The sequence below is a fragment of the Dipodomys merriami genome, unplaced genomic scaffold (assembly GCF_024711535.1).
Source record: "Dipodomys merriami isolate MVZ:Mamm:240054 unplaced genomic scaffold, mDipMer1.0.p SCAF_57, whole genome shotgun sequence".
Taxonomy (NCBI): domain Eukaryota; kingdom Metazoa; phylum Chordata; class Mammalia; order Rodentia; family Heteromyidae; genus Dipodomys; species Dipodomys merriami.
In genome coordinates, this window is record NW_027206146.1 from 4,769,288 (window position 1) to 4,793,212 (window position 23,925).

The 23,925-nt window shown below is 53.8% G+C and overlaps 3 protein-coding genes and 1 non-coding gene across 4 annotated transcripts in view; 2 read left to right on the top strand and 2 right to left on the bottom strand.

Moving 5' to 3' along the window:
- Positions 1–276: 276 nt before the first annotated feature.
- On the bottom strand, positions 277–3,972 carry Atf5 (activating transcription factor 5). Its single transcript, XM_070000927.1, has 3 exons — positions 3,898–3,972; positions 2,344–2,634; positions 277–1,519 (listed from the first exon to the last, which is right to left on the bottom strand). Exons 2-3 carry the CDS (start codon positions 2,519–2,521, stop codon positions 849–851), a joined length of 849 nt encoding a protein of 282 aa, XP_069857028.1. The 5' UTR covers positions 2,522–2,634; positions 3,898–3,972; the 3' UTR covers positions 277–848.
- Nup62 (nucleoporin 62) lies at positions 3,885–22,125 on the top strand. The gene is made up of 2 exons (XM_070000926.1): positions 3,885–3,972; positions 19,668–22,125. The coding sequence occupies exon 2, from the start codon at positions 19,733–19,735 to the stop codon at positions 21,314–21,316; it is 1,584 nt and encodes a 527-aa protein (XP_069857027.1). The 5' UTR covers positions 3,885–3,972; positions 19,668–19,732; the 3' UTR covers positions 21,317–22,125.
- Positions 3,885–23,925, top strand: part of Il4i1 (interleukin 4 induced 1) — a 29,579-nt gene continuing 9,538 nt past the window's right edge. Inside the window, exons 1-2 of the mRNA XM_070000924.1 lie at positions 3,885–3,972; positions 23,551–23,636. The gene's annotated coding sequence lies outside the window, so the exon portion shown is untranslated. The remainder of the gene's footprint in view (positions 3,973–23,550; positions 23,637–23,925) is intronic.
- LOC138812944 (U6 spliceosomal RNA) lies at positions 23,076–23,177 on the bottom strand. Its single transcript, XR_011367659.1, has one exon. It is a non-coding gene; the product is annotated as a U6 spliceosomal RNA (small nuclear RNA).

A 23,925-nucleotide genomic window follows, 5' to 3' on the forward strand; every position in this document is an offset into this window, starting at 1 on the left:
GTTTTCCTTGTGGTTCATTGGAGATTGGAGTCTCATGGAGTTTCTAGCCCAGGTTGGCTTTGAACCACGATCCTCAGATCAAAGCCTCCTGAGTAGTCAGGATTATATGCATGAGCCATGGCATCCATTGCCATTGGCTCTTGGATATGAACTCGGAAACAGTGCCACCATTTCAGTAGACAACCTGTCTAGCCAGACCCTGAGTTCAAGTCCTAATGCTGTCAAAACAAAGAAACAAAGACAAGACACACTGATCAGAGGAAATTCTGTACTTTATTTCTCTCCTAGCTCCCCCCGACCCTGGACCAGCGCCCCCTTCACCTACGTGTAGCCCATCCCAACACCTTCACAAACACTGATTCTTTCCCAAGCTAAAATGAATCCTCCCTACCCAGCCACCAGCTACAGCACCCCTTTCTTCCCCACCATCTGGATCTGTGGACTGGCTCCCTCCCTCCCTCCCTGAGCTGGCCTGCTTTTAAGCTGTGTTCTCTTCTTTGCATGGTAGCTTCCCTCCTGGCTTGGCCCTGTGGCCCCTCTGCCCCATTCGCAGGAAACCACTCATTGAAATCTTAGAGCCTCATGGGAAGGGAGCAGAAGCCATGTACCATGCCCTGGGCTCACCCCCAGTCCCACAAGAAAAAGCAAAGGAACTGCAGAGCCAGAGCTCCTAGCTCCCACGGAGGGCCTCAGTTCCCTGGGATACACTGGGGGAGAGGGGATGTGAGTGTGTGTGCAGATGTTGAACATCTGGTAGGGGGGAAAAACTCAAACATGGGTGAGAGGCGATGATGAGGACAAAGACAGAAGGGGACAAAAGGGGACCTGTCACTGGGCCCCAGCCCTGTCTAGCTGCTGCGGGTCCTCTGGCTGCGGGCCTTGTACACCTCGATGAGCAGATCCTTGACATACTGGATCTCCCGCTCCACCGACTCTGCCCTCTCCCTCAGCTCCCGGTTCCTGGCCTCCAGCCCCTGGCACTCGCCCTCCAGGGCCTCGCCCTCCGCCCGCTTTCTCTGGCGGTACCTGAGAGCCGCTGACTTGTTCTGGTCTCTCTTTTTCTGCTTGCGGTCCCCACGGGTGGTGGCAGGATTGGGGTAAGGGGCTGGGCGGCAAGATGGCGGTGGTGGTGGAGGAGGAGGAGGAGGAGGGGGCACCTGGGGGCCTGGCAGGGATGCCAAGCCCATGTCCCCTGGCCCAGCCTCACTGCGGCAGTAAATGGCCAGCAGGTCCAGGGTATCCAGGGCAGGGGGCTGGGGGAGGTCAAACGTGGGGAGGGGCAGAGGGAGGGTGGGCGCAGGTGGCAGGGGTGGTGGTGGGGAAGATGGTGGGAGGAGGGGGGCATCCAGGAAGAAGTCTTCCATCTGTTCTAGCTCCTTTTTGAGTAAGGATGCCATGACTTCCAGATCAGGGGAGGCTGGGGAAGGGGGAGGGAGGGCACTGGAGGGAAGTGGGGCTTCCAGGGGGAGGAGAGCTGTGAAGTCAACTCGTTCGGTCATCCAATCAGAGAAGCCATCACCTGGGGGTTGAAGAAGGGACAGAAAGTTCCCTGAGCTCTACTGGGTACTCACAGGTACGTGTGTGTTTTGTGTGTGTTTTGTGTGTGTTTTGTGTGTGTGTGTGTGTGTGTGTGTGTGTGTGTGTGTGTGTGTATGTGTGACTTATTTGCTCAGATCATTCAGGGAAACACTAACCAGTCAGTTAAGTGTTTTCTTCTTTTTTCTTTTTTTGATGGGTCCTGGGGCTGGAACTAGGTCCTGTCTTTGAGCTTCTTTTGCTCAAGGCTATTGTGCTATCATTTGAACCACAGCTTCACTTTTTTTTTTGGGGGGGGGGTCAGTCATGGGGCTTGAACTTGGACATGGGCACTGGCCCTGAGCTCTTTTGCTCAAGGTTAAGGCTCTACCCCTTTGAGCCATAGTGTCACTTCTGGTTTTCTGGTGGTTAATTAGAGATGTGCCTCATGGACTTTCCTGCTCAGGCTGGCATCAAACTAATCTCAGATCTCAGCCTTCTTAGTAGCTTGAATTAGAGGGCTGAGCCACCAGTGCCCAGCCTTAGATCCCTTGAGTAACTAGGACTACAAGTGTGAGCCAGTGGAGTCCCAGCTCAGTTAAGTTTTCTACTTAGAAATCATCTTCTGTCTCTTGCCAGTCTCCCCACTACCCTGTGAGTTCCAGGGGCCAAGAATCAGGTTACTTCTGTCCCTAGATGTGTCCCCAGTATCTAAACTAGTGCTTTGGCACATTTTTAGACTTTTACCAAATGAAGGAGTAAATAAACAAGCTCTTTCCCTGTCCCTAGCCCCCCCCTTACCCCATATCCATTCTCCACTTGCCTTACCTGCCAGGGGCTCTCCCCCCCCTGGAAGCCCGCCCTCCAGGGCTCCCCCAAGGACCTCATAGGGAGCCAGGGGGGCAGGGGCCAGGGGGAGTTTCCCATAGTCTACAAGCCAGCCCAGCCCGCTAGCTGGGAGCAGGGCCCTGTCCAGCTCCAGCCCCAGGGTTGCCAGGAGTGACATGGCTGTGGCACAGGCGTCGGACACCGATGGCGATGAGGGCTGTGCCAACTGGAAGGTGGCTCTGACGGTTGCTCAATTGGGTGAGGACGGGCACCAGGGTAAAAGTGGAGGACCTGCATGAGTGAGACAAGAGTGGGTGGGGTCAGAGGCCAGCCTCACCCACCAGCAAGGAACTGGGAAAGCCGGTCACGCCCAATGCCTGTTGGTGGTGGTGAGGTCTTCCCATCCCTCCAATCAAGGCTTGAGACCAGGCCTTGTCTTCTCAGAATTCTTCTTTCCCCAAAATTTTAAGCCCCAATCACTCCCAAGGGAATTCGCTTTCATTAGAGAACCCACCCCTACCCCCTGCCCCCCTACCTTGTCACCTGACAAACAAATCTAAACGTCTCCCAGGGGAAATAACTTAAGCCCCGCCCACCCGCTTCCTAATACTCCTCTGGGAAAAAAATAATTTCAAATTCCCAGGGGAATTTTCTGCAAGCCCCCCCCTCCTCCTTCGTTAGGCACCATTCTTTCCCTGGGTTTCAAGCCAAACGTGCCCGTGGGAACTCCCCCACACTCAGGCTCTCTCTCAATGTCATCCACGCAAATCCTGCTTTTCCCTTTAAATCGTTACAATGATCAGACTGTCAGTCTCTCCCCAAGCCCCGCCCCCACGCCCTAGCCCCGCCCCCAGCCTCCCCAGAGGCCCCGCCCCTTTCTCCCGATGAGCCGCGGGCTCCCCCAGGCTGTCCTTGTGCCCGGCTCCGGTTTATGGAAGCCCCGCCTTCTGCTGTCAATCTAAATTAATCCCTGCCCACATAGGTGGCCGAACGAAATGGAGCTAGACTCTGGCGCGTCAGCAAGCCCCAGCTTTGGTCGGGAGGGCCCGGCAGAGAACGCCTTCCCAGACCCCAGCCTTCGGCGCGGCAACCTCGGAGAGCGCCAAAGCGCATGCCCCAACTGTGGGGCCAAGCATTGTTCCCCAGCTGCCACTCTCTAGGGGATTACTGCACAAGTGCAACCCGACACGGCCCGCCCTTCCTACGGAACAGGGCGGGATTAATGCGCAAGGAGCTGCAGCTCGCGGGCCACGCGTCCAGGCTAGTGCGCATGCGCAGTAGCACGAGGGTGGCCTTTAAACAGCAACACTCCGGGAAAAACTTCCTGGCTCTCCCCTCTACCTCCTTCCCCGCCTCCTTCTCTTAGGCAGAGTGCGCATGCTCAGCAGCGTGCTGAGGCCCCACTTACCCCCTTCTGCGCCTGCGCGACCGTGATTCTCCGCTCGCGTTCTCCCCCCCCCCCCCCCCCCGCCCTCCCCGGCTTGGCGGTGCAGGCCGCGAGCTACGAAAGGGCGGGAAAGGCGGTTGGAGAGGGAGGGGCGAGCGGTTACTTACTCCATGGCTGCCGAAAAGAGAGGCGGCGGCGGCCTCGGCTGAAGGAAGAAGGCGGGAGCGGTGAGCGCAGGCTCGGTGAGCGCGGGCACGGGTCCGGGGCACGACGGGGTCGCGTTTACAGCGCCATGGCGGGGGCTGCGCGGGCGGCGGCGGCGTGGCGGCGGGACAAGTCGTGGTCTGAGGACAGGGAATGAGGCGGCCCCGGGGACCGGGGACAGATATACTCGGGGCGGCGCGGCCCGCCCGGATCCTTCCGCGCCCCGCCCCGCCTCTGCGCGGGCTTCCCCCGGGAGGCCGCCCCGCACCCTCAGGATGGGGGGGCGAGCCCCTGCTAACGGCCCCTGGGGTTCGCCCCTGGCCCCCCATCTGGCCATCTCGCCTCTGGGGCCCGGTTCCGGGGTCCGGCGCGTCCGCTCTGATGAGGCTGGGGGATCCTACCCCATCCTCCCCTCTGACCCACGGCAGCTTCTTCTCTTCTCTGGCTCGGGAACTTCCTTCCAGCTCCGCTTTGGACTCTTCTATATCACCCCCGCCGACCAAGCACCCCAGAAAACCCGCGTGGGTTAGGCGGACGTGAAGTCACACCCATGCCGCGGCCGCCTTCAAACCCGAGGACTGGCCTGGGGCCTCGGTTTGGTATTCGTAAAAGGAGAAAAATCTTCCGTGATGCATGCCCAGAGTCAGCCCAGGCCACATGGCCAGTTCCAGTCCAGCTTGGGTTAGACTAAAAAAGGAAAGAAAAAAAAAAAACTAGACCAGGAAGCCCTGAGCTTAGAACTCCTAAAACCCTTTTTTAAAAAGTAAGTTTTAATTTTTAAATTTTGTTTGGCAAAGCTGGGGATTGAACCTAGGGCCACACGTGCTACTCAAATACTCTAGCACATTCCCACCCCTTTTGATTGTATTGACTCCCCCACCCCCACCCCTTTGGCCAGTCTTGGGGCTTGAACTCGGGATGGGCACTGTCTCTTTTGCTTCTTCTGATCAAGGCTAGCACTCTACCACTTGTGCCACAGCACCACTTACGGTTTTTTTTTGTGTGTGTGGTGCTGAGGAACCGAACCCAGGCTTTCATGCATGCTAGGCAAGCACTCTAAGCCACATTCTGGGCCCTGTATTACACCACCACCACCACCACCCCCACCCCCTCACCCCCATCCCCACCCCCACCCCCGTCGTGGGACTTGAACTCTGGGCCTGGGCACTGTCTGAGCTCTTCTCTTCTGATGGTTAATTGGAGATAAGAGTCTCAAGGACTTTCCTGCCCTGGCTGGCTTTGAACCGCAATCCTTAGCTCTCAGCCTCCTGAGTAGCTAGGATTACTGGTGTGAGCCACCAGCCCAGCTGTATTGATTTGTTTTTGGTCAGTTGTGGAGCCTGAACTCTGGGCCTGGGCGCTGTCCCTCAGCTCTTCAGCTCAAGGCTAGCACTCTACCACTTGAGCCACTGTGCCACTTCCGTTTTTTTCTGCTTATGTGCTGCTGAGGAATCAAACCCAGGGCCTCATGAATGCAAGGCAAGCACTCTACCACCGAGCCACCTTCCCAGCCCTGTATTGACTTTTTGAGATAGGGTTCTAGGTAGGGTGGCTGGGATTATAGGTGTGCATCCTCACACCTGGCCGCCACTGGATATCTGTTAGGGAGAGGGAGCTTGGTTGCACTCCGCTTATAGCCCTCCACCAGCCTGGTGGCATATTTTTCTTCTGCTGTGGTTACCCCTCCCTTCCCTCACTCTGCCCCCATTCCTATCAGGTCATCCCACATGGGAGTTTTCTCATGGCAGTTAAGAGACCTGAGTCAAGATCCAGAGAAGGCAGGGGTCTTGAGAGTTACATGCAGGCTTCTTCAGCCCACTTCCCTGTCCCATGTAGGAAGTCCTTGGGATCTGACTACCTTCCCATAGAACACTTCCTATGCATTCCATTGAGCATTTGCACCTGTTGCCTTTGCTGATAGGTGCTATATTTATATAAGCAGTATAGACAATAAAATTTAAAAGCAGCCGGGCACCCGTGGCTCATGCCTGTAATCCTAGCTACTCAGGAGGCTGAGATCTGAAGATCACAGTTCACAGCCAGCCTGGGCAGGAAGGTCCCTGAGACTCTATCTCCAATGAACCACCAGAAAACCAGAAGTGGAGCTCAAGTGGTAGAGTGTAACCTTGAGCTGAAGAGCTGAGGGACAGGGCTCAGGCCCAGAGTTTAAGCCCCATGACGGACAAAAAATTAAAAGCACATTCTGGAGCCAAATTATTTGGGTTCAGACTGCAACTGCACCCTGTATGACCCTGGCATGACTTCCTTGTGCCTCAGTTTCCTATGTGGACATTCATAGTGTTCCTGGTATACAGTAGTACTGCATAAGGATTCTTACTAGTATTGACATAGATATGTTCTGACTCCATTGTTGAGCTGTAAGTGCTATAAAACTGTTCTTCCACATTTTCAGGAGACATAGGGACCCACTTCCACTCAGTAGAGGAGGACCTGGAAGGTTGAGTGGGGTTGGGGCTAGGCTACAGGCCTGCTCTGGGCAGTGAGCATGCACAATTCTTCAGAATCTGCCTCTGAGAAATGTCCTGGGGGTTGCTTGTTTTTGAGATAGGGGTATCATTCTGCTTCCAAGGTTGGTGGTCTCAGTTGAACTTCAGACTTCCCAAGTAGCTGGGACTACAGATAACAACACCCCTCATTTAGCCCGCTGCCCTTTGCTGGGGATGGAGCCCAGGCCTCAGGCATGCTAGGCAAGCATTCTACCACTGATATACATCCTAAGCTGGCATGTATTTTTAGATTTTTTTTTTTTTTTTTTTTTGTAGACAGGACTGGAGGTATGGCTTCAGTGGTAACAGCACTAGCAAGTGGGAGGTTTTGAGTTGAAGTCTCAAATGCCAAAAGAAATTTTAAAAATACTACATTTAGCCGGGCGCTGGTGGCTCACGCCTGTAATCCTAGCTACTCAGGAGGCTGAGATCTGAGGATCGCGGTTCAAAGCCAGCTCGGGCAGGAAAGACCGTGAGACTCCTATCTCCAATAAACCACCAGAAAACCGGAAGTGGCGCTGTAGCTCAAGTGGTAGAGAGCTCGCCTTGAGCTGAAGAGCTGAGGGACAGCGCCCAGGCCCAGAGTTCAAGCCCCACGACTGACAAAAAAAAAAAAAAAAAACTACATTTACAGGAAAGATATGGTGGAATTTCTTTTTTTTTTTTTTTTTTCTTTTTTGGCAGCCATGGAGCTTGAACTCTGGGCGTGGGGCACGTCCTTGAGCTCTTTGGCTCAAGGCGAGCGCTCTACCACTTGAGTCCCAGCGCCACTTCCAGGGCGGAGTTTCTGTCTGCCCTTCATCCTTGCTTTCCTATGGTTAGTGTCTTGGACTGCTCTGGAGCCTTTGTCCCAACCAAGGAAGCTGCTGACTGAATTTCACACTTGCGATTTCACTAGTTATCAAAATGCTCATTCTCCGTCTCAGCAACCACCCAGGACACCACACTGGTCTCCTTAACTGTGGCTGCCTTGAGGCCCCTTTCTCTCATGACCTTGACAGTCCTTATGAATTCTGGATGAGTGTTCATGAAATGTTTTTCAGTTTGGTTTTGTCTCAGGCTTGGGTTACATTTTTTCCCCTTCTTTTTTTTTTTTTTTCCTAGTACTGGAGCTCAGGGTCTCATGCTTGCTCAGTTTGCTTGCATGGATGGCACTCAACCACTTTGAGCCATCCCTCTGGCTTATCCTTTTGCTTGTTATTTTTCTGCCTGGCCTGGCTTTGAATTGTGATCTTCTGTATCTCAGCCCCTTGAACAGGTATGAGCCACTGCACCTGGCTCTTGATTTGTTTTTTGTTTTTGTTTTTTTGTTTGTTTGTTTGTTTTGTCGTGGGGCTTGAACTCTGGGCCTTGGCGCTGTCCCTCAACTCAAGGCTAGTGCTCTACCACTTGAGCCACAGCGCCACTTCTAGCTTTTTCTGAGTGGTTTATTGGAAATAAGAGTCTCAAGTACTTTTTGGCTCCAGCTGGCTTTGAACCTCAGGTCTAACTGGAATGAATTTGTGTAGGAGAATGCTGTTGCATGCAGCATATGCTGAATGAGAAGACAGTGGTGGGCCCCTAGCTCCCCGTGTCAGCTCTTGGGCCTTTTTCTCTCTTTAGCTGTTGGTCCCACTCAGTGCTGCTGAGTATGTGCTGGTCTGCACACTTAAGCTACTCTTCCCAGCAGCTTCCAGATATGACCGTGAGGCATCCATGGCTGTCTGCCACTCAGGTCTTGGCACCCTGAGCCGTAGCCGGTGCCCAGTCCTGATCCAGCAGCATTCAGATGCCGCAGTCTGACCTCTGCCTCTAGATTGCAAGTGCTGTGGCCTCTTCAATCAGCGGGGGGCTGGGGGGGAGGGTGTGGGGGGAACTCTTTTACAGTGCGGAGGGACTTGGCTTGGGGAGTGAGGCGGCAATTGCAAGCAGGTTGCATCACCCCTGGTTGTCTGATGGGGAGGGAAATGAAGGAATTCTTTGGAGACCTCCATTGCCTGGCAACACATGAGTAGCAGAGCTCTGGATGAGAGGCTCCAGCACAGGAAGGAGGTAGGGTATGGGGGGAGCACCAAGAAGGAAGGAAAGAAGCCAACCACATTGTGCAGGATCCTAAAAGTCTGGGGCATTATGCCTAAAAAGGGGCCTCAGCTTGGCCTGCAGGAGACAAGACGGAGGCGATACAGGAGTTGCATAGAAACACTGCTCAACAGGAAGGGCACAGACTTAAAGACATGGTGGGGTGCCTTCAAGCCTGGACCTTTACCTCAGTCTTGCTCCTATTGATCAGTTGCCAAATTCTGTTGGCTCCTGACCTACTGCTCGCCATCCATCTCCCTCTGCCCTAGAGGATGCCCCTCACCTATTTCCCAATCCAGGCAGAACCCAGCATGATGGAAAATCCTACAGTTTTGCATCAGATTCTGGGCCCTGCCTCTCTCCCCTCCCCCCTGCATGGTCCTAGCCCGGGGGGGGGGGGGGGTGCAGGAAAGGGCCTTGGTTCTTTCTGCAGAAACAGATGTCTGTACGTGACTGTTTTCATGAGCACATAGGAGACAAAGGTGAGGGCCTTCCTGTGTCCCAGAACTGTCTGAGCACCCCCCCCCTTTGTTCTGTAGGTGTCAGCAGGGGTGGAGGAATTTGGCACCTGGTCCTGAGCAGCACTGGGAAGAGATAACTGGGTCACGAGGCTGGGGGGGGGTGAGCAGAAGTTTGAAGGTGGGTGTCCTGGCAAACAAGAACAGGAAGGCCAAGGCCAGCTCTTCTGGGGAAAGGGCAGTGTGGGGAGGGGGGCTGGGCAGGTCAAGCACAGAATGCCACGTGTCCCAGGGGCTCAGAGTCCTCCAGGGCCATCTTGTCCCCCTGGGCGGAAGTACTTGCAGCCTCAGAGCTGCTCCTGTGTGTCACCTTCCCTGCTAGCGTCCTCGCATCACTCATCCCTGCCTCCCTCTGCACAGCCCTGCTTCCCTGACCTCACTCTGCCTCTTCTGAAGGCCCTGTGGTTGCATTTAGGGGCCACTCTCAATCTAGAAGAATGTCTGCTTCAGAAGATGTTTAATGTGCCTACAGATGCCATTTTGCCACATAGGGTAACGTGCGTTGGTGCTGCAGACTAGTGTGTGACAGCTCTGGGTGGCCATATTTCAGCCTTCCACATTTCTTTCAGATCCTTGGGCAAATTACAGGGCTGCTGATGGGTATTCCTCACATGCCACCAGGGACTGGACACATCCCTGAAAGGACAGGGTGACGCATGTGTGTGTGTGTGTCTCAGTTGGTCGAGGGGCCTAAGCGCTGTCCCTCAGCTCTTCAGTTCAAGGAGAGCGTTGTACCACTTGAGCTACAGTGCCACTTGCGGCTTTTTTCTGCTTATGTGGTGCAGAGGAATGGAACCCAGGGCCTCAGGCATGCCAGGCAAGCACTCTACCACTGAGCCACCTTCCCAGCCCCCAGGTGACATGATGGACAACGTAGTGTCCTCTGGCCCAGGTTGCTGTCTCTTAACACCATGTGTGCCTTCCCCACAAGCTATTTTCCTGAGCAGGAAAACAGAATGCCAGAAGGAGTAGTAGGCCCTCCAGGAAGACACAGGCACTTCTCCCGGGGAGCCTGTCATGCTGGGCAGTGGTGCCAGCCTGGCAGTGCAGAGCTGCTGGCTTTACAGGGTGAGTGGAAATCCATTCTTTTCTATGAGGCTCAAGTTTTGAAAATCAGTGAGTACCTCACAAATTTGGAAACACCCCCAATGAAGCCTGAATGTATCTAGGACTAGGGCTGTGGGTCCACAGGACATTTCTTAAATCTGTGGTGCTCTCATGACCATGCCAGAGAGCACGTGGTTTCCCTGTGCAGCCCAAGCTGGTCCTGAACTCATAATTTTCCTGCCTCAGCTTCCCAAATGCTGGGATTGCAGGAATGTGACTCCAGCCCAGCCTACCAGGTACACAAGGGCACAGGAGAGGAGCTGAATCCAGCTTGTCCTCCTGGGCTCCTTAATGCCCCATCAGCAGGCGTGTGGGCACTGCCCTGTGGAGAGTGATAGGGGCCCATGGCTGTGAGAGCACTAAATTTCAACTCTTGAGATGTGAGTCCTTTGCCACTTTTCTTGACCTTGCTGTCTACCCCACCACAGAGCAGGAACTATGGGAACAGAGCTGGGGCAAGGGAGGGAGGGACAGAGGGGTGCCTTCTGTCTTTGCATGGTCTGCTCCATGGGGCATGATGCTGATTTGGATTCAAGAGGGAAAAATTCTGGTCTTAGAAGGTCATGGACATGGCCTAGGTGCTGGACATGGTGGATGGTGGTGGTAGGGAGTGAAGAAAGGTCACATCAGAGAGCCTCTGGAGTGTTAGAGGCTTGGCTGGCAGCCTGGGCCAGAGTCCTGTGTGGCTTTGGACAAGTTACATAAGTTCCCTTGACTTCAGTAAACTCATCTGTAAACCGGGGGGGGGGGGTGGGGGACGACTGGTATTAGATCCCCTCTTAGGAAATTGCTGGGGAAAGTGATTCCGGACAGGTGAAGCTTGGAAAGCAGGGCCTGGCATGTGTCGTGCAACATGGTAACTGCCAGGCCAGGTGTGGCTGTGGGGTGATGCTCTCTTCCTCTCCCTGAGGCTGCTCCCACTTGGTTCCCAAAGAAGCCTCCACCACAGCCTAGTGTGGGCACCCACCCCCACCCTGCAACATCACTGTCTCCTCCCCCCCTCCGTTGTTGACAGTGGAGAGGCCGGGAGGGAGTGATGGTGTGTAGCTCTCCACCCTACTCAGACACCTGCTGCCCGCCTGGGGCCCAGGGCCTTCCTTGTACCCAGCTGTCCTGCCCATGGAGCCCCGTGACCTGCACCAGAGGCCTGAGCATGTCACTCCTTTCCTTCAGCCCATCATCAGCCACCATGACCAGTTCTCCCTCTCCCCCCTCCAAGGCGTGGTCCTGTCTTCTCTCAGCTTGGCCCCTACCTAGCACCGCACCATAGTCAGTTGGCTGGCTAGTTTAATATCTCAGTCATGTCCGTTTACCAAAGTGGACATCCAGAGTTATGCAGCCACTGCCAGTGTCAGAATGTTTTCATCTGTCTCCCCCACACCTCCCTGACCTCTTGGCCATTGTCTCTCAGTTCCTGTCTGGTATCCTGTCTTGGAGTTGCACTCCACAGAGGCATGAGGCTGTTCTGCGCATGGCTTCACTCAGCTTTGTCTTTGCACATATGCCAGTGCTTTGTGTCTTCTGGAAGTCGGATTGCACTTACCTATTCATGGGCTTCCACCACTGCACATTTGGGTTGTTGCTCTTGGGAACAATGTTGCTGTCCTGTGAATGTGCATGTGTAAGCTTTTGTGCTAGCAGATACTTTGGGTACTTGGGTTCTCTTGGGTAGCTCTTAATGCTTTAAGGCGTCACAAGGCAGCTTGGAGCCTGACTTTCTTTCTTTCTTTCTTTTTTTTGCTGGTCATGGGGCCTGAACTCTGGGCCTGGGCGCTGTCCCTCAGCTCTTCAGCTCAACGCTAGCACTCTACCACTGGAGCCACAGCGCCACTTCCGGCTTTTTCTGTTTATGTGGTGCTGAGGAATCCAACTCAGGGCCTCATGCTTGCAAAGCATGTACTCTACCGCTGAGCCACCTTCCCAGCCCTGGAGCCTGACTTTCCAAAGTGGATGAACCGTGTGCGTCCCGACCCCAAGTGTGAGCTCCAGTTTCTCCACACCTCACCAGTACCTGTCTATTGTGTGTGTGTGTGTATGTGTGTGTGTGTATGCATGCACACACGCACACGTATGCACCAGTGCTAGAATGTGAACTCGGGCGCATGCTTTTGCTTGTTTATTTTCCTGTTCACAACTGGTGCTTTACACTTGAGCCATGCCTTCACTTGTAGTTTTTTGCTGATTAGTTGGAGATGTCTCACAGACTTTTCTGCCCAGACTTGTCTCAAATCATGATCCTCAGATCTCTGCTTGCTGAGTAGCTAGGATTATAGGCTTGAGCCACAAGCATGATATGCGGGTGCTTTGGATCACATTGGAATATAGCAAGACCATAGAACTGCCTACCCTCTGCCATTTAGCAAAGAGGGGATGGTTTTTTCAATGCAAGAAAGGAAAAGTTCTTTTTGTTTTGTTTTTTAATAAAGTAAGGGTGTTGGGTACCAGAAGAGTCCTCAGATCTGTTCCAGTCTTCTTTTATGTTATGTTAAGAGAGGTGGTTTAGAATCTTCCTTGGGAGCAAGGCTGAGTGGCAGGAGGATTACCCAGGGGGAAAAGCTGCTGTTTGTCCCTTACCTGAGCTCCTGGGTGTGGCTGGGCCTCTGGAGTGCAGAAGAGAAGGTAATTGCTCATTAGTTGTGAGTTGATTTCTTGTTGATTTCTTTCCAAGGAAAGAAGGAAGAAGAGGGGGAGGTTGAGAACTTAAGTAAGGATCCAGGAGTCACTTAGTAGTCATGCTGTGGGAAGGAGGCAGCAGCAGGGGTTGGAATCTCTCTGAAAGCCTTGCTTTCCCCATTTACCTGCTTAAAGTAATTTCTAAGACTCAGTGAAATGCCAAAAGAAAGGTACAGAGCTTCGCCTGTGCCACCTCTTTTGTATGCACAATACAAGATGCATAAGTGACTACGCTCAGGGAGCCTCTGGGAACAGCCTGTCTCCCAGGACAAGAACTGGTGGCGAGGGATGGGGACCATACTGTGCCCTTTGTCCTTTTCAGTGGAGAACCGTGTGCAAATGGCGTCTGCGCAGGCAGCCAAGCTTCCTGCCTGCCACTGGGCCTGGGAGGAAGGATGGCCTCATGAAGCCCTGAGGAGGCAGTGGCACCCCTCCCTGTCCCTCTGTGTATTCATCCAGGAGGTGAGAGAGGGCCTGTGTTCCCCACATATGGGGCCCACAGTCTCTCTGTGCTTCAGATTTACTTGGAAAAGCAGCTCTGTGCCTGTGCCTGGCTTCTTGTAAATCTGGGATGAGGTGGGGTCCCTCAGGTGGGTAGCTGTGTAAGAATTGAACAGAACAGCCCATGCCACCACCAGTGGCACCCTGTGGAGGACCTGCTACCCTGTCCTGTCTGCCCCACTCTTTGGGGCCATACTGCCTGCTTCTTCCAGGGGCACCGGCCCTCCTACCTCACCTGAGGGCTGCCAGACATGGTACTTGTGTGTGTGCCTGTGTGCGCTGGTACTGAGTCTTGAACTCAAAAGACCTGAAGTAATTGTGTTTTTTTTTTTTGGGGGGGGTCCAGTTGTGGGGCCTGAAGTCTGGGTCTTGGCACTGTCCCTCAGCTCTTCAGCTCAAGGCTAGCGCTCTACCACTTGAGCCACAGCGCCACTCACTTCTGGCTTTTTTCTTTTTGCTTATGTGGTGCTGAGGAATCAAACCCAGGGCCTCATGCATGCAAGGCAAGTGCTCTACCACTGAGCTACCTTCCCAGCTCCGGACCTCAAGTTTTCACTTGGCTTTTTCCACTCCATAGCTGACTCTACCACTTAGGCCATGCCTCCAATTCTGGAGAAAAGACTTAAGTCTTTTTTTTTCTTCCTGGGCTGGCTTTAAGCTATGACTCAGATCTCAGCCTCCTGAGTAGCTAAGATTACAAGCATGAGCCACCAGTGCCCAGCCTTCATTTCCAGTCCTGAAGGCCATCCCTGAGCCGACCTGTTTCCTAGCTTTGGAGCTTTTCTTTGGCATGAGGGAAAGAGGGAAACTGACCCAAGGGATGTTTAAGGTAGTTTGGAGTTGCAACAAGATGTTTGACAGGGCAGAAGGAGGGTAAGAGAGAGAAGTGGGGCCCAGGAGAGGAGGGAGTGGTTGAACCCCAGGAGGGGAATCAGATTCCCCTGAGTGCAGCCCACTGGTTTCTGGTGTCCCTCTTTCCTCTCTCATCTCTGCTCTCACTGGTGGCAGTTTTCACTCCTCAGGCCCTATAGCTCTTAGTTATACAAAAGGGTTTCCTTGTGATATTCCTATATGTGCATGCATGCAGTGTGTCCCAACCAAACTCACCTCCATCCGTCTCCCTTGCCTCCTTTCAAATATTGTCAGCAGGGCTGGGAAAGTGGCTCAGTAGTAGAGTGCTTGCCTTGCATGCATGAGGCTCTGGGTTCCATTCCTCAGTACCACATAAGCAGAAAAAGCAGGAAGTGGTGCTATGGCTCAAGTGGTAGAGTGCTACCCTTGAGCTGAAGAGCTGAGGGACAGTGCCCAAGCAGAGCTCAGGCCCCACGACCGACCCCCCCCCCCAAAAAAAATCAAATATTATCAGCAGGTTCCTATTGTTCTGTTCCTATACGTGCAAATAAACTACTGTGCCCATACTCATCCTCAGTGATCTCTCCTCAGCAGCCTGTCTTAATTTACTGGGCTCTTTTAGGTATATAAATTGTACCAAGGGGGCTGGGAAGGTGGCTCAGTGGTAGAGCGCTTGACTTGCATGCATGAGGCCCTGGGTTCGATTCCTCAGCACCACATAATCAGAAAAAGCCGGAAGTGGCACTGTGGCTCAGGTGGTAGAGGGCTAGCCTGGAGCTGAAGACCTGAGGGACAGTGCCCAGGCCCAGAGTTCAGGCCCCATGACCGGACCCCCCCCCAAAAAAAATTGTACCAAGGGGTTTCTTTGTGGTAGTTCAGGCATGTGTATAAGCATTGATGAGAATGACCCTCTCTGGTGCCAGGGATGGAGTATGCCAGGCACACGCTGCTCTCCTGAGCCCCATCTTTCCTTGACCTGGCTGGCCTTCAGCTTGCCATCTTCCTACCTCCAGCTTGGAATCCTCCTGCCTTCACTTCCTGATCCTCCTTGCTCTCCTTCTGAGTAGCTGGGATTGTAGGCATGAGGTATCACCCCTGCCCTCTCCCTAGAGTGTTCAAATAGCTAATTCCATGGGGCCAGAGGAGTGTGTGACTTGCAGAGCTGCGGCCCTGTCCTTCCTAGGCCCACTGGCTCTGCAGTCACAGTGCCACCAGGTGGTGGCCAACCGCACACCAGCAGTAGAAGGTGGCTCATGAGCAGTTAACCCTTCACTTTCCAAATGCTGTCCAGAATTCAGATCATCTCAGCTTAGCACTCTTGATTTCAGGTGGGGAAACTGAGGCATGTTTGTTTTTTTTTAACCATCTTAGATTCCAGGGCTAGAAGTAGAGGTGCTGGGCCACTTGTACCACAGGCTAGACCTTGCTCAGCACTAACATAGGGGAGAAGATCACACTGCGGGTACTGGGCTGTGTGGAGTGAAGTTCAGAGTACTGTTTCTGTGAATTCCAGTTCCTTTTTGACCAGAGTGATGCTGAGAATCCTAAGGAAGGCAGGGGCTGTCTATAGTGCTAAGCCAGTCCATAGATCAGTATTGGCACCCACTGTCATAATTTCAGGTACGAGATAAACCAAGAGTGTCTTACCTGGGCCTGGCGGTCCTCTCAGGAGCTGGGTGATCACCAGATTCGCTTTAAGGTGTGCAGGGTCAGGGCAGCCTGGATACCTGGCTAACCCTTTACTGTGTGCTACCTCAAACCCCTTTGCACCCAGACACTCATGGTGCTTCAGCCTCTTTCTTCACCTGCGGCCTTCCTCCACTGGACACTTCTCCATCCCCGTCCCCTGGCTCGCCCTGACACTCCCGTTCTCTTTACCACCCAGCTTCTCCCTGTTGACAGGGCTTCTGCTGTCCGCCTGAGCCTGCCCGCCTGTGGCCTGCTCCTGAGCTCAGAGAACCATCCTTGCTCAGAAGACTTACCCATGGTGTATCTTCGGGGGTGCATGCTAATCACAGTGCCTGGAACAGGCTGAGGTGACACAGGCAGCGTCTGTGCTGACAGCGTGTAGTCAGCCAGCCGGGCCCCCGTGTGAGGCAGCTTCTCCTGTGTGATTTAAATAGTGTGCAAAGAGATTTTTATAAGTGCACTTCTGCATATTTTTAGCTGCAAGTTACTAATAGTGGAAGCCCTGGAGCTAGGTTGAGTTCGTGATGCGTAGGTGTAGCTGTTCCACGGTGTAACCAGCCTGGCTCCAGGTGTTTCCATGTGTCTGTCACACAAGAGTGGGTGTGAGCGCAGGGCAGGGCCCTGTGCTTCCATGCTCCAAGCGACTACATTGCTGGGGCACTGTTGTGTGTATTGGGGCGCTCTCAGGAAAACTGGCAAAGGAGGAGGACTGGAGCCTGAACTGGGCCAGGCCCTTGGGTTTTCAGCTGTGGCCTTGTTTATTCTTTTTTTTGGGGGGGGGGATCCGGTCGTGGGGCCTGAACTCTGGGCCTGGGCGCTGTCCCTCAGCTCTTCAGCTCAAGGCTAGCGCTCTACCACTTGAGCCACAGCGCCACTTCCGGCTTTTTTCTTTTTGCTTATGTGGTGCTGAGGAATCGAACCCAGGGCCTCATGCATGCAAGGCAAGCGCTCTACCACTGAGCCACCTTTCCAGCCCCCCTTGTTTATTCTTCACAGGGGTAGAGACTGTACTTATAATAGTTTTGAGGCATGGAGTGCTCTGGACTAACTTGCCCAAAGACCCAGAGTGGCAGAACTGAAGGTCTTTCCATGGTGTGAGGAGTGGCTTTGTCCCTGATGAGTAACTTTGGGCTGCACCGCCTGGCTGTTTCAGGGACAGGAAGATGGTGAGGGCTCCGTGTGAGCCCCCCAGGTTCAGGACTGTGGACCATGCAGTGGAGTAGAATAGAAGATTTACAGCAGGGGACCAAGGTCTGGTCCCCTCCTGAGAGAGGGGCAAAGATGGAGTGTCATGCAGTGCTGGCCATATGGTTCTTAAGAATGGGTTAGCTGCCCAGAAGTGTCTATATTAAAATTCCCATGAAGAACCCAGAATGGAAGAGAGCTGACTGAATGAATTAACACTAAATTTGAGGTCAACCACATACCACATCCGGTCTTAATCTCATACCCCTTGCCTCCTTTGTGTGTATGGGGGACAAGGGCTGTTTGGAGGCTTGAATGTGTTCTTGCTTAGCTTTTTAGCTTATGGCTGGTGTCTACCACTTGATTCACACCTCTAGTTCCAGTTCTTTACTGGTTGATGTTGAGCCCCTCATTTATCTGCCCAGGCTGGCGTTGAGCTATGCGCCTTAGATCTCAGCTTCCTGATTGCCTAATTATAATAAGTATGGTTGTGAGCCACTAGTGCCTGGCTTTTTTTTTTTTTTTTTTTTTTTTTTTTTTTTTTTTGCCAGTGTCTTAACTATGTGGTTTAGGCTAGCCTCAACTTTATTTATTTATTTATTTATTTATTTATTTATTTATTTATTTTTGGGTCCAGTTGTGGGGCCTGAACTCTGGGCCTGGGCGCTGTCCCTCAGCTCTTCAGCTCAAGGCTAGCGCTCTACCACTTGAGCCACAGAGCCACTTCCGGCTTTTTTCTTTTTGCTTATGTGGTGCTGAGGAATCAAACCCAGGGCCTCAGGCATGCAAGGCAAGCACTCTACCACTGAGCCACCTTCCCAGCCCTAGCCTCAACTTTAAAATCTTCCTGCCTTCATGTTACCAGTACTAGGATTACAGGGGTGTGCAACCTCTCCTGGTCCCAGCTCGCAGATCTGCCAGGCAGTTTCTACTTCATGCCTGAGTTCCTCTGCTCCACTCACAGATCACCATAGATTTAGTGGCATAAGACAACACAAAAATCCTCCTCCTCTTCTAGGAGTTTGAAGTCAGGGTGCTCTCAGGGCTCCAACATCTGCAGACCCCAGGGAGGATTGCTACCCTTTCTTTCCAACCTTGTACTTTCCAGCTTCCTTGGCTTATGGCCCCTTCTTCCAGCCTCATCCTTGATGTGTCGATCCCTTACCCCGGTTGTCACATAGCCTCTGCCTTAGTCACATCTGCAGAGTCCCTTCTACCATATAAGGTCACAGATGCCTGGGTCAGGGTTTGGGTCATGGGTGTGGTTGGGGGTGCTACACTGCATCCTGTGCTGACCCCGCTGGAAATCAGGACTGTCTATTCCTGCCTCAGCATGGCTACTGGTTGGGGCCAGGTGACACAGAGCTCCCTCCAACAAGCTATGGTCAAACCTGGCCCTGGGTACCATCCCCAGTCAGCCTAGAAGCCTTGCTCAGCTCATAACTTGTAAATCTCTCACATTGTCTAAGCCGTCTGTGTAGCCCAGGCTAGTGTCACAGGCCTGCTGTTTAGTACCAGGAAGACAGAGGGAGGATGATCAGAGTGCTAGCCTGGCTCTGTAGCAAGACTGTGTGTGGAAGGGATCGGCCTGACACCTCGTGTGGCCATAGCTGAGTGCTTTGTGCTGTGAGGCCCTCAGTCCTTCGGTATGGCATGGTGTCAGTGCACCTTCCACATCTGTCAGGGCCTGGGACGTGCTGTGGCACGTGAGGCTTGGCTGGCTTGTGGATGGGACCAGTGCCTGGCAGTGGTGGCAGGCCACAGCCAGGCTCAGCTCCTAGCTCAGCACTTGCTAGCTTGTGACCCTGGGATGCCATCACAGCTCCCGCCCTGGGCACTGAAAGAGTCTGAGCCTTCATTTTGCCCAGCCTAGTGCTGTCTCCCCTTCCTTGCTTGGTGGCTTCAACTTCCCAGGTGCGCCATGGCATGCCTTGGGCTCATCGCAGAGTACAGGCAGCCAGTGGGAAGTGGGCTGAAGTTGAATGGAGGTGGGAAGATGGCCAGGAAAAGGGCCAGGTGTTTCCTGTCTTCTGGTTCCATTTCTGCCACTTCTGCTTATCCTCGAGCCAGTTGCTATAGCCAGGAGCATCTAGTACCCTGACTGAGCACCAGGGTTTCCATGCCCACCCACACTCTCCATTCCGGAAGTGCTGGGGCAGTGTGCCTGCCCCACAGCCTGGATTGGTTTCCCGGGCCCATCTTGTGCCAAGTCCAGCCTGGTAAGCCATCTGGCAGCAGGCAGCAGGCTGGTCCCCGTGCACACGAAGTGGGTCCTAGGGAGCAAGTTTCTGGGGGTATTTGGTGTCCTAGCCCCACACACTGCACATGCCTCCATCAGGCATCCCCGGATTAAGACTGGTCCAGGCTGTGTCCTGCCTTCTTCCTGGCAGTGGGAAGTTCCCACTGTACCAACCTCAGTGACCTAGCCAGAGCTCCCAACTCCCAGTGCCCAGCCTTGGGTGTGGCATGGGCTGGGGCTTCCAGAATCTCCTTTGCTCGTTGGGCAGAGCACAGTTCAGGTTATACAGAAGGATGGGTGCTGCTGTTCTAATGCAACCCCACACCGCGCATGCTCCATCAGGCCTCTGCCTTGCCTTCCAAAACTGATCATGTCCCTTCCTCTGCTTTAAAAATCTTCCCAAGGTTGCAGACGCCGAAGGATTGGCTTGGGAGCTCCGGAGTAGCTGCTGTCGCCAGAGTCTGGAGCCATGAGCGGGTTTAATTTTGGAGGCACTGGGGCCTCTACAGGCGGGTTCACATTTGGCACCGCAAAGACATCAACAACCACACCCTCCACAGGGTTTTCTTTCTCTGCTTCGGGCACCGGATTGTTTAATTTTGGGACTGCCTCCCAACCGGCTACAACCACCCCTACCACCAGCCTGTTCTCGCTCACGACCCAGGCTCCAGCCACACAGACTACGGGGTTCACTTTCGGAACAAATCCTGCTTCTGGAGGAAGTGGCTTTTCTTTAGGGATCAGTGCCCCAAAGCTAAACTTGACCAGCACAGCTGCCACCTCTGCCCCAGCAAACACAGGCGGCTTTGGGCTTGGCAGCAGCACGCTCACCAATGCCATATCAAACACCAGCACCTCCAGCCAGGGGGCTGCCCCCTCTAGCTTTGTGTTTGGCTCCACTGCCACCACCACTACCACCACCACCACCTCCACAGCCCCAACCACTACATCTGGAGGGTTCTTGTTCACCAGTGGAGGTGCAGCCCAGTCCGGGGCCTCTGCATTCAACATTGGCTCCTTGGGCAGTTTGGCCCAGCCCACTGCCCTTTCTGGGTTACCCTTCAGTGCTACCACCCCAGCAAGCACCGGGGCTGGGGCCAGCACTGCCCCTGCTCCCACCACCACCACCACTACCACCAGTGCGGGGCCCACCCTCTTTTCTTCCATAGCTGCTGCCCCCACCTCGTCCACCGCCCCGGGGCTCTCCCTTTCAGCCCCAGCAACCACAGCTGGGGCTCCCGGAGCTGGGACACTGGCCTTCAGCCTGAAGGCCCCCGGAGCAGCTTCTGGCACCTCCTCCAGTGCACCTACGGCCACCACCACCACCACTACCACCAGCAGCAGCGGCGGCTTTGCCTTGAGTTTAAAACCACTTGTGCCAACCGGGATCCCCAGCAACACAGCAGCTGCTGTGACCCTTCCACCTGGCACCAGCACCACGACCGGGGCTGCTGCCTCCCCTGTGATGACCTATGGGCAGCTGGAGAGCCTCATCAACAAGTGGAGCCTGGAGCTGGAGGACCAGGAGCGCCACTTCCTGCAGCAGGCCACCCAGGTGAACGCTTGGGACCGCACGCTCATCGAGAATGGGGAGAAGATCACCACCCTGCACCGTGAGGTGGAGAAGGTGAAGCTGGACCAGAAGAGGCTGGACCAGGAGCTCGACTTCATCCTGTCCCAGCAGAAGGAGTTGGAGGACCTGCTGAGCCCACTGGAAGAGTTGGTGAAGGAGCAGAGTGGCACCATCTACCTGCAGCATGCCGACGAGGAGCGTGAGAAGACCTACAAGCTGGCCGAGAACATTGATGCGCAGCTGAAGCGCATGGCCCAGGACCTCAAGGACATTATCGAACATCTGAACACATCTGGCGGCCCCGCCGACACCAGCGACCCTCTGCAGCAGATCTGCAAGATCCTCAATGCGCACATGGACTCGCTGCAGTGGGTCGACCAGAACTCCGCCCTGCTGCAGCGCAAGGTGGAGGAGGTGGCCAGAGTCTGTGAGGGGCGCCGCAAGGAGCAGGAGCGCAGCCTCCGGATCGCCTTCGACTGAGGCTGCGCGGCTGGGCCATCCCGTCTTCTTGTTCTTCCTTTCAAGTGATTGTGCTATTGGGAGAAGTGTTGTGTGCTTTGATTTCTAGCTAGCAAATGGCAACTGTTTGGACCCCTCGGATCCAGGCAGAAACCTCGAGAATGTTTTTGTGTTTATACTTGCGTCCCGGCCCCTTCTCCCCTCATTCCTACCCCCACCCCATCCCCCGGCCAAGGGACAGAGAAGTGCTGGCCCTGCAGCCACCCTTGTCCAATGCAGTCATGGGTGCAGGGCGAAAAAGACTGCGGCAAGGAGGCTGTCCTCACAGGAGATGGCAGCCTGGTCTTAGAGTACAAGATGTCTGCTTGTGACAACTAACCGGCACCAGGGGCAGCTGTGAACTGGACAGCTAGCCAGCTAATGGGAGAGGAGCAGCCAGCTAAGGGGACCTGCATGGGGGTAGGGGTAGGGAGGGTTGGGGTGCAGAGGCCTCCTCTGCCATCTCGTTTATCCTTGAGGAAGCCAGAGACTGCTCCACACCTGTGTGCTGTGCTTTCCCGGGGCCAGCCCAATTCCTGTTTGGTGGAGAACAGTGGCAATCAACCTGCCACAGCACCAGTCCAAAGAAACATCTGCCACCGTGGCCTCCCTTGCCAGAGGCCCTCGCAGCCCTGGCCCCGAGCTTCCCAATGCCAAAGCAGAGTAGCCACAATATCTACGAAGAAGCCAGCTGTGTCCAGGTATCTGTTTTCGCTCTGTGCTTTGCTGTACTCCTGCAATGCCTATGGTTGTATGTTGCTTTCTAAATAAAGTAAGAATTTTGAACTGAAGTGCCATTGGTCTGTATATGTATTAGACATGGACTGAGCAAGTCCACGGCTGGAGCCAATATCATTGGTCTGGAAGGCCAAAAGGAGCTACCCACCAGTGCAGGAGGAAGCCCCTGTGTGGTAAGAGGGGGTGACATGACTCCAGCAGTTCCCCATGTGGGGACTTGTCCTCTGCCACCATCCTGAAGGCATCAGCCTAATGGGGACAGGTGGTGTCTGTCATCCGGGGCTGGCTGGAGGGTTCTGCTGTGCTTCAGTGGGGTGCAGATTTGTGTAGGAGGGTGACTTCCAGCTACTGACCTCACCCCTCCACAGGTGGGGAGGTGGCCTTTTGCCCTCTCTCTCCTATTCCACTCAGTTTGCAGTTTCACAGCCCTGTTTCTACAAGTCTTACAAAGCAGAGATGCTAGGCAGTCATCATTTCCTTGCGCCATCTTGGCCTCTGAAGCACACAAGTTTTGAGGGATTTTTTTGGTCAGTTGTGGGCCTTGAACTCAGGGCCTAGCTCTGTCCCTAAGCTCTTTTTGCTCAAGGATAGTTCTACTACGAGCTACAACTCCACTTCTGGTTTTCTGGTGGTTAATTGGAGATAAAGTCTCACAGGGACTTTCCTGCCCAGGCTGGCTTTAAACCGCAGTCCTCAGATCTCAGCCTCTTCAGTAGCTAGGATTACAGTCATGAGCCACTGATGCCTGACTTTTTTTTTTTTTTTTCTGGGGAGGGGAAGGGGTAACAGGGTTTATAAAAGTATGGAATAGGGGCTGGGAAGGTGGCTCAGTGGTCAAGTGCTTGCCTTGCATGCATGAGGCCCTGGGTTCTGTTCCTCAGCACCGCATAAGCAGAAAAAGCTGGAAGTGCTGTGGCTCAAGTGGTAGAGTGCTAGCCTTGAGCTGAAGAGCTGAGGGACAGCACCCAGGCCCAGAGTTCAGGCCCCATGACTGACAAAAAAAAAAAAAAAGGAATAGTTCACAAGTTTGTGTGTCATCCTTGTGCAAGGGCCATGTTAATCTATAATGTTCCAATTTTAGCATGTGTGCTGCCAGAGTGAGCACAGGACATGAGCTTTGTTCCAGTAGATGCTGTAGGGGTAAGGGAGAATGAGCTTAGAGGAGGGAGACACCCCCTCATACACCACCGCCTTGATCTTTAGTCCTTGGGCCTCGAACCCTGACTGGCTATTCTGCTCAAGGGGAGGCCTTGGGTTGCCTAGACTGCTGTCTTGTGTTCCAAAAATAAGTTGGAAGTTGGAGTGAAATGCCCACTTTGTCCCCTACAAAGGATCTTGGGCACTGTACAAGTTCTTCAAATAAGTCAGGAAAACCACCATGTGTAGTCCCAGCAGGCTACTGGGGCAGTCAGGGAGGGGTCCCTATGGTTGCCATCTGTGGACATCCGCCTTCTTATAACTGTAGTTTACCTTTCCAGGAAGAAAACAGGCTGATCGTTGTAAGTTCTTCATTCACTAACATGAAGACAAATGTGACTGAATTTGGACTCAGAGGCTTTTAAAGGTGACTCTCCTTTAGTAAGCGCTTACCAAATTTCCTTTCCCCATTAAAGTCAGGCATACTGGTGCATACCTGCAATCCCAATATCCAGGAGGCCAGGGCTGCCAAGGTTTCAGTAAATTCTAAGTTTGGGCACTGTAAGAGGCAGCTGGTGTCCTGTAATCCCAGCTACTTGAGAGGCAAATGTCAGAAAGATAGTTCCCAAGATTCCATCTCAACTGATAAGCTGGGTGTGATGATTCTCATCTGTCATCCCAGATACACAGGGAGCATTTAGTGAAATTCTGATCCA

Excerpts from the sequence above, each read along its gene's own strand:
- Atf5 (XM_070000927.1), bottom strand. The coding sequence starts at position 2,521 with ATGTCACTCCTGGCAACCCTGGGGCTGGAGCTGGACAGGGCCCTGCTC. Across the intron at positions 1,520-2,343 it reads GGGGGGAGAGCCCCTGGCAG|GTGATGGCTTCTCTGATTGG; the intron begins GTAAGGCAAGTG and ends TTCAACCCCCAG.
- Nup62 (XM_070000926.1), top strand. The coding sequence starts at position 19,733 with ATGAGCGGGTTTAATTTTGGAGGCACTGGGGCCTCTACAGGCGGGTTC.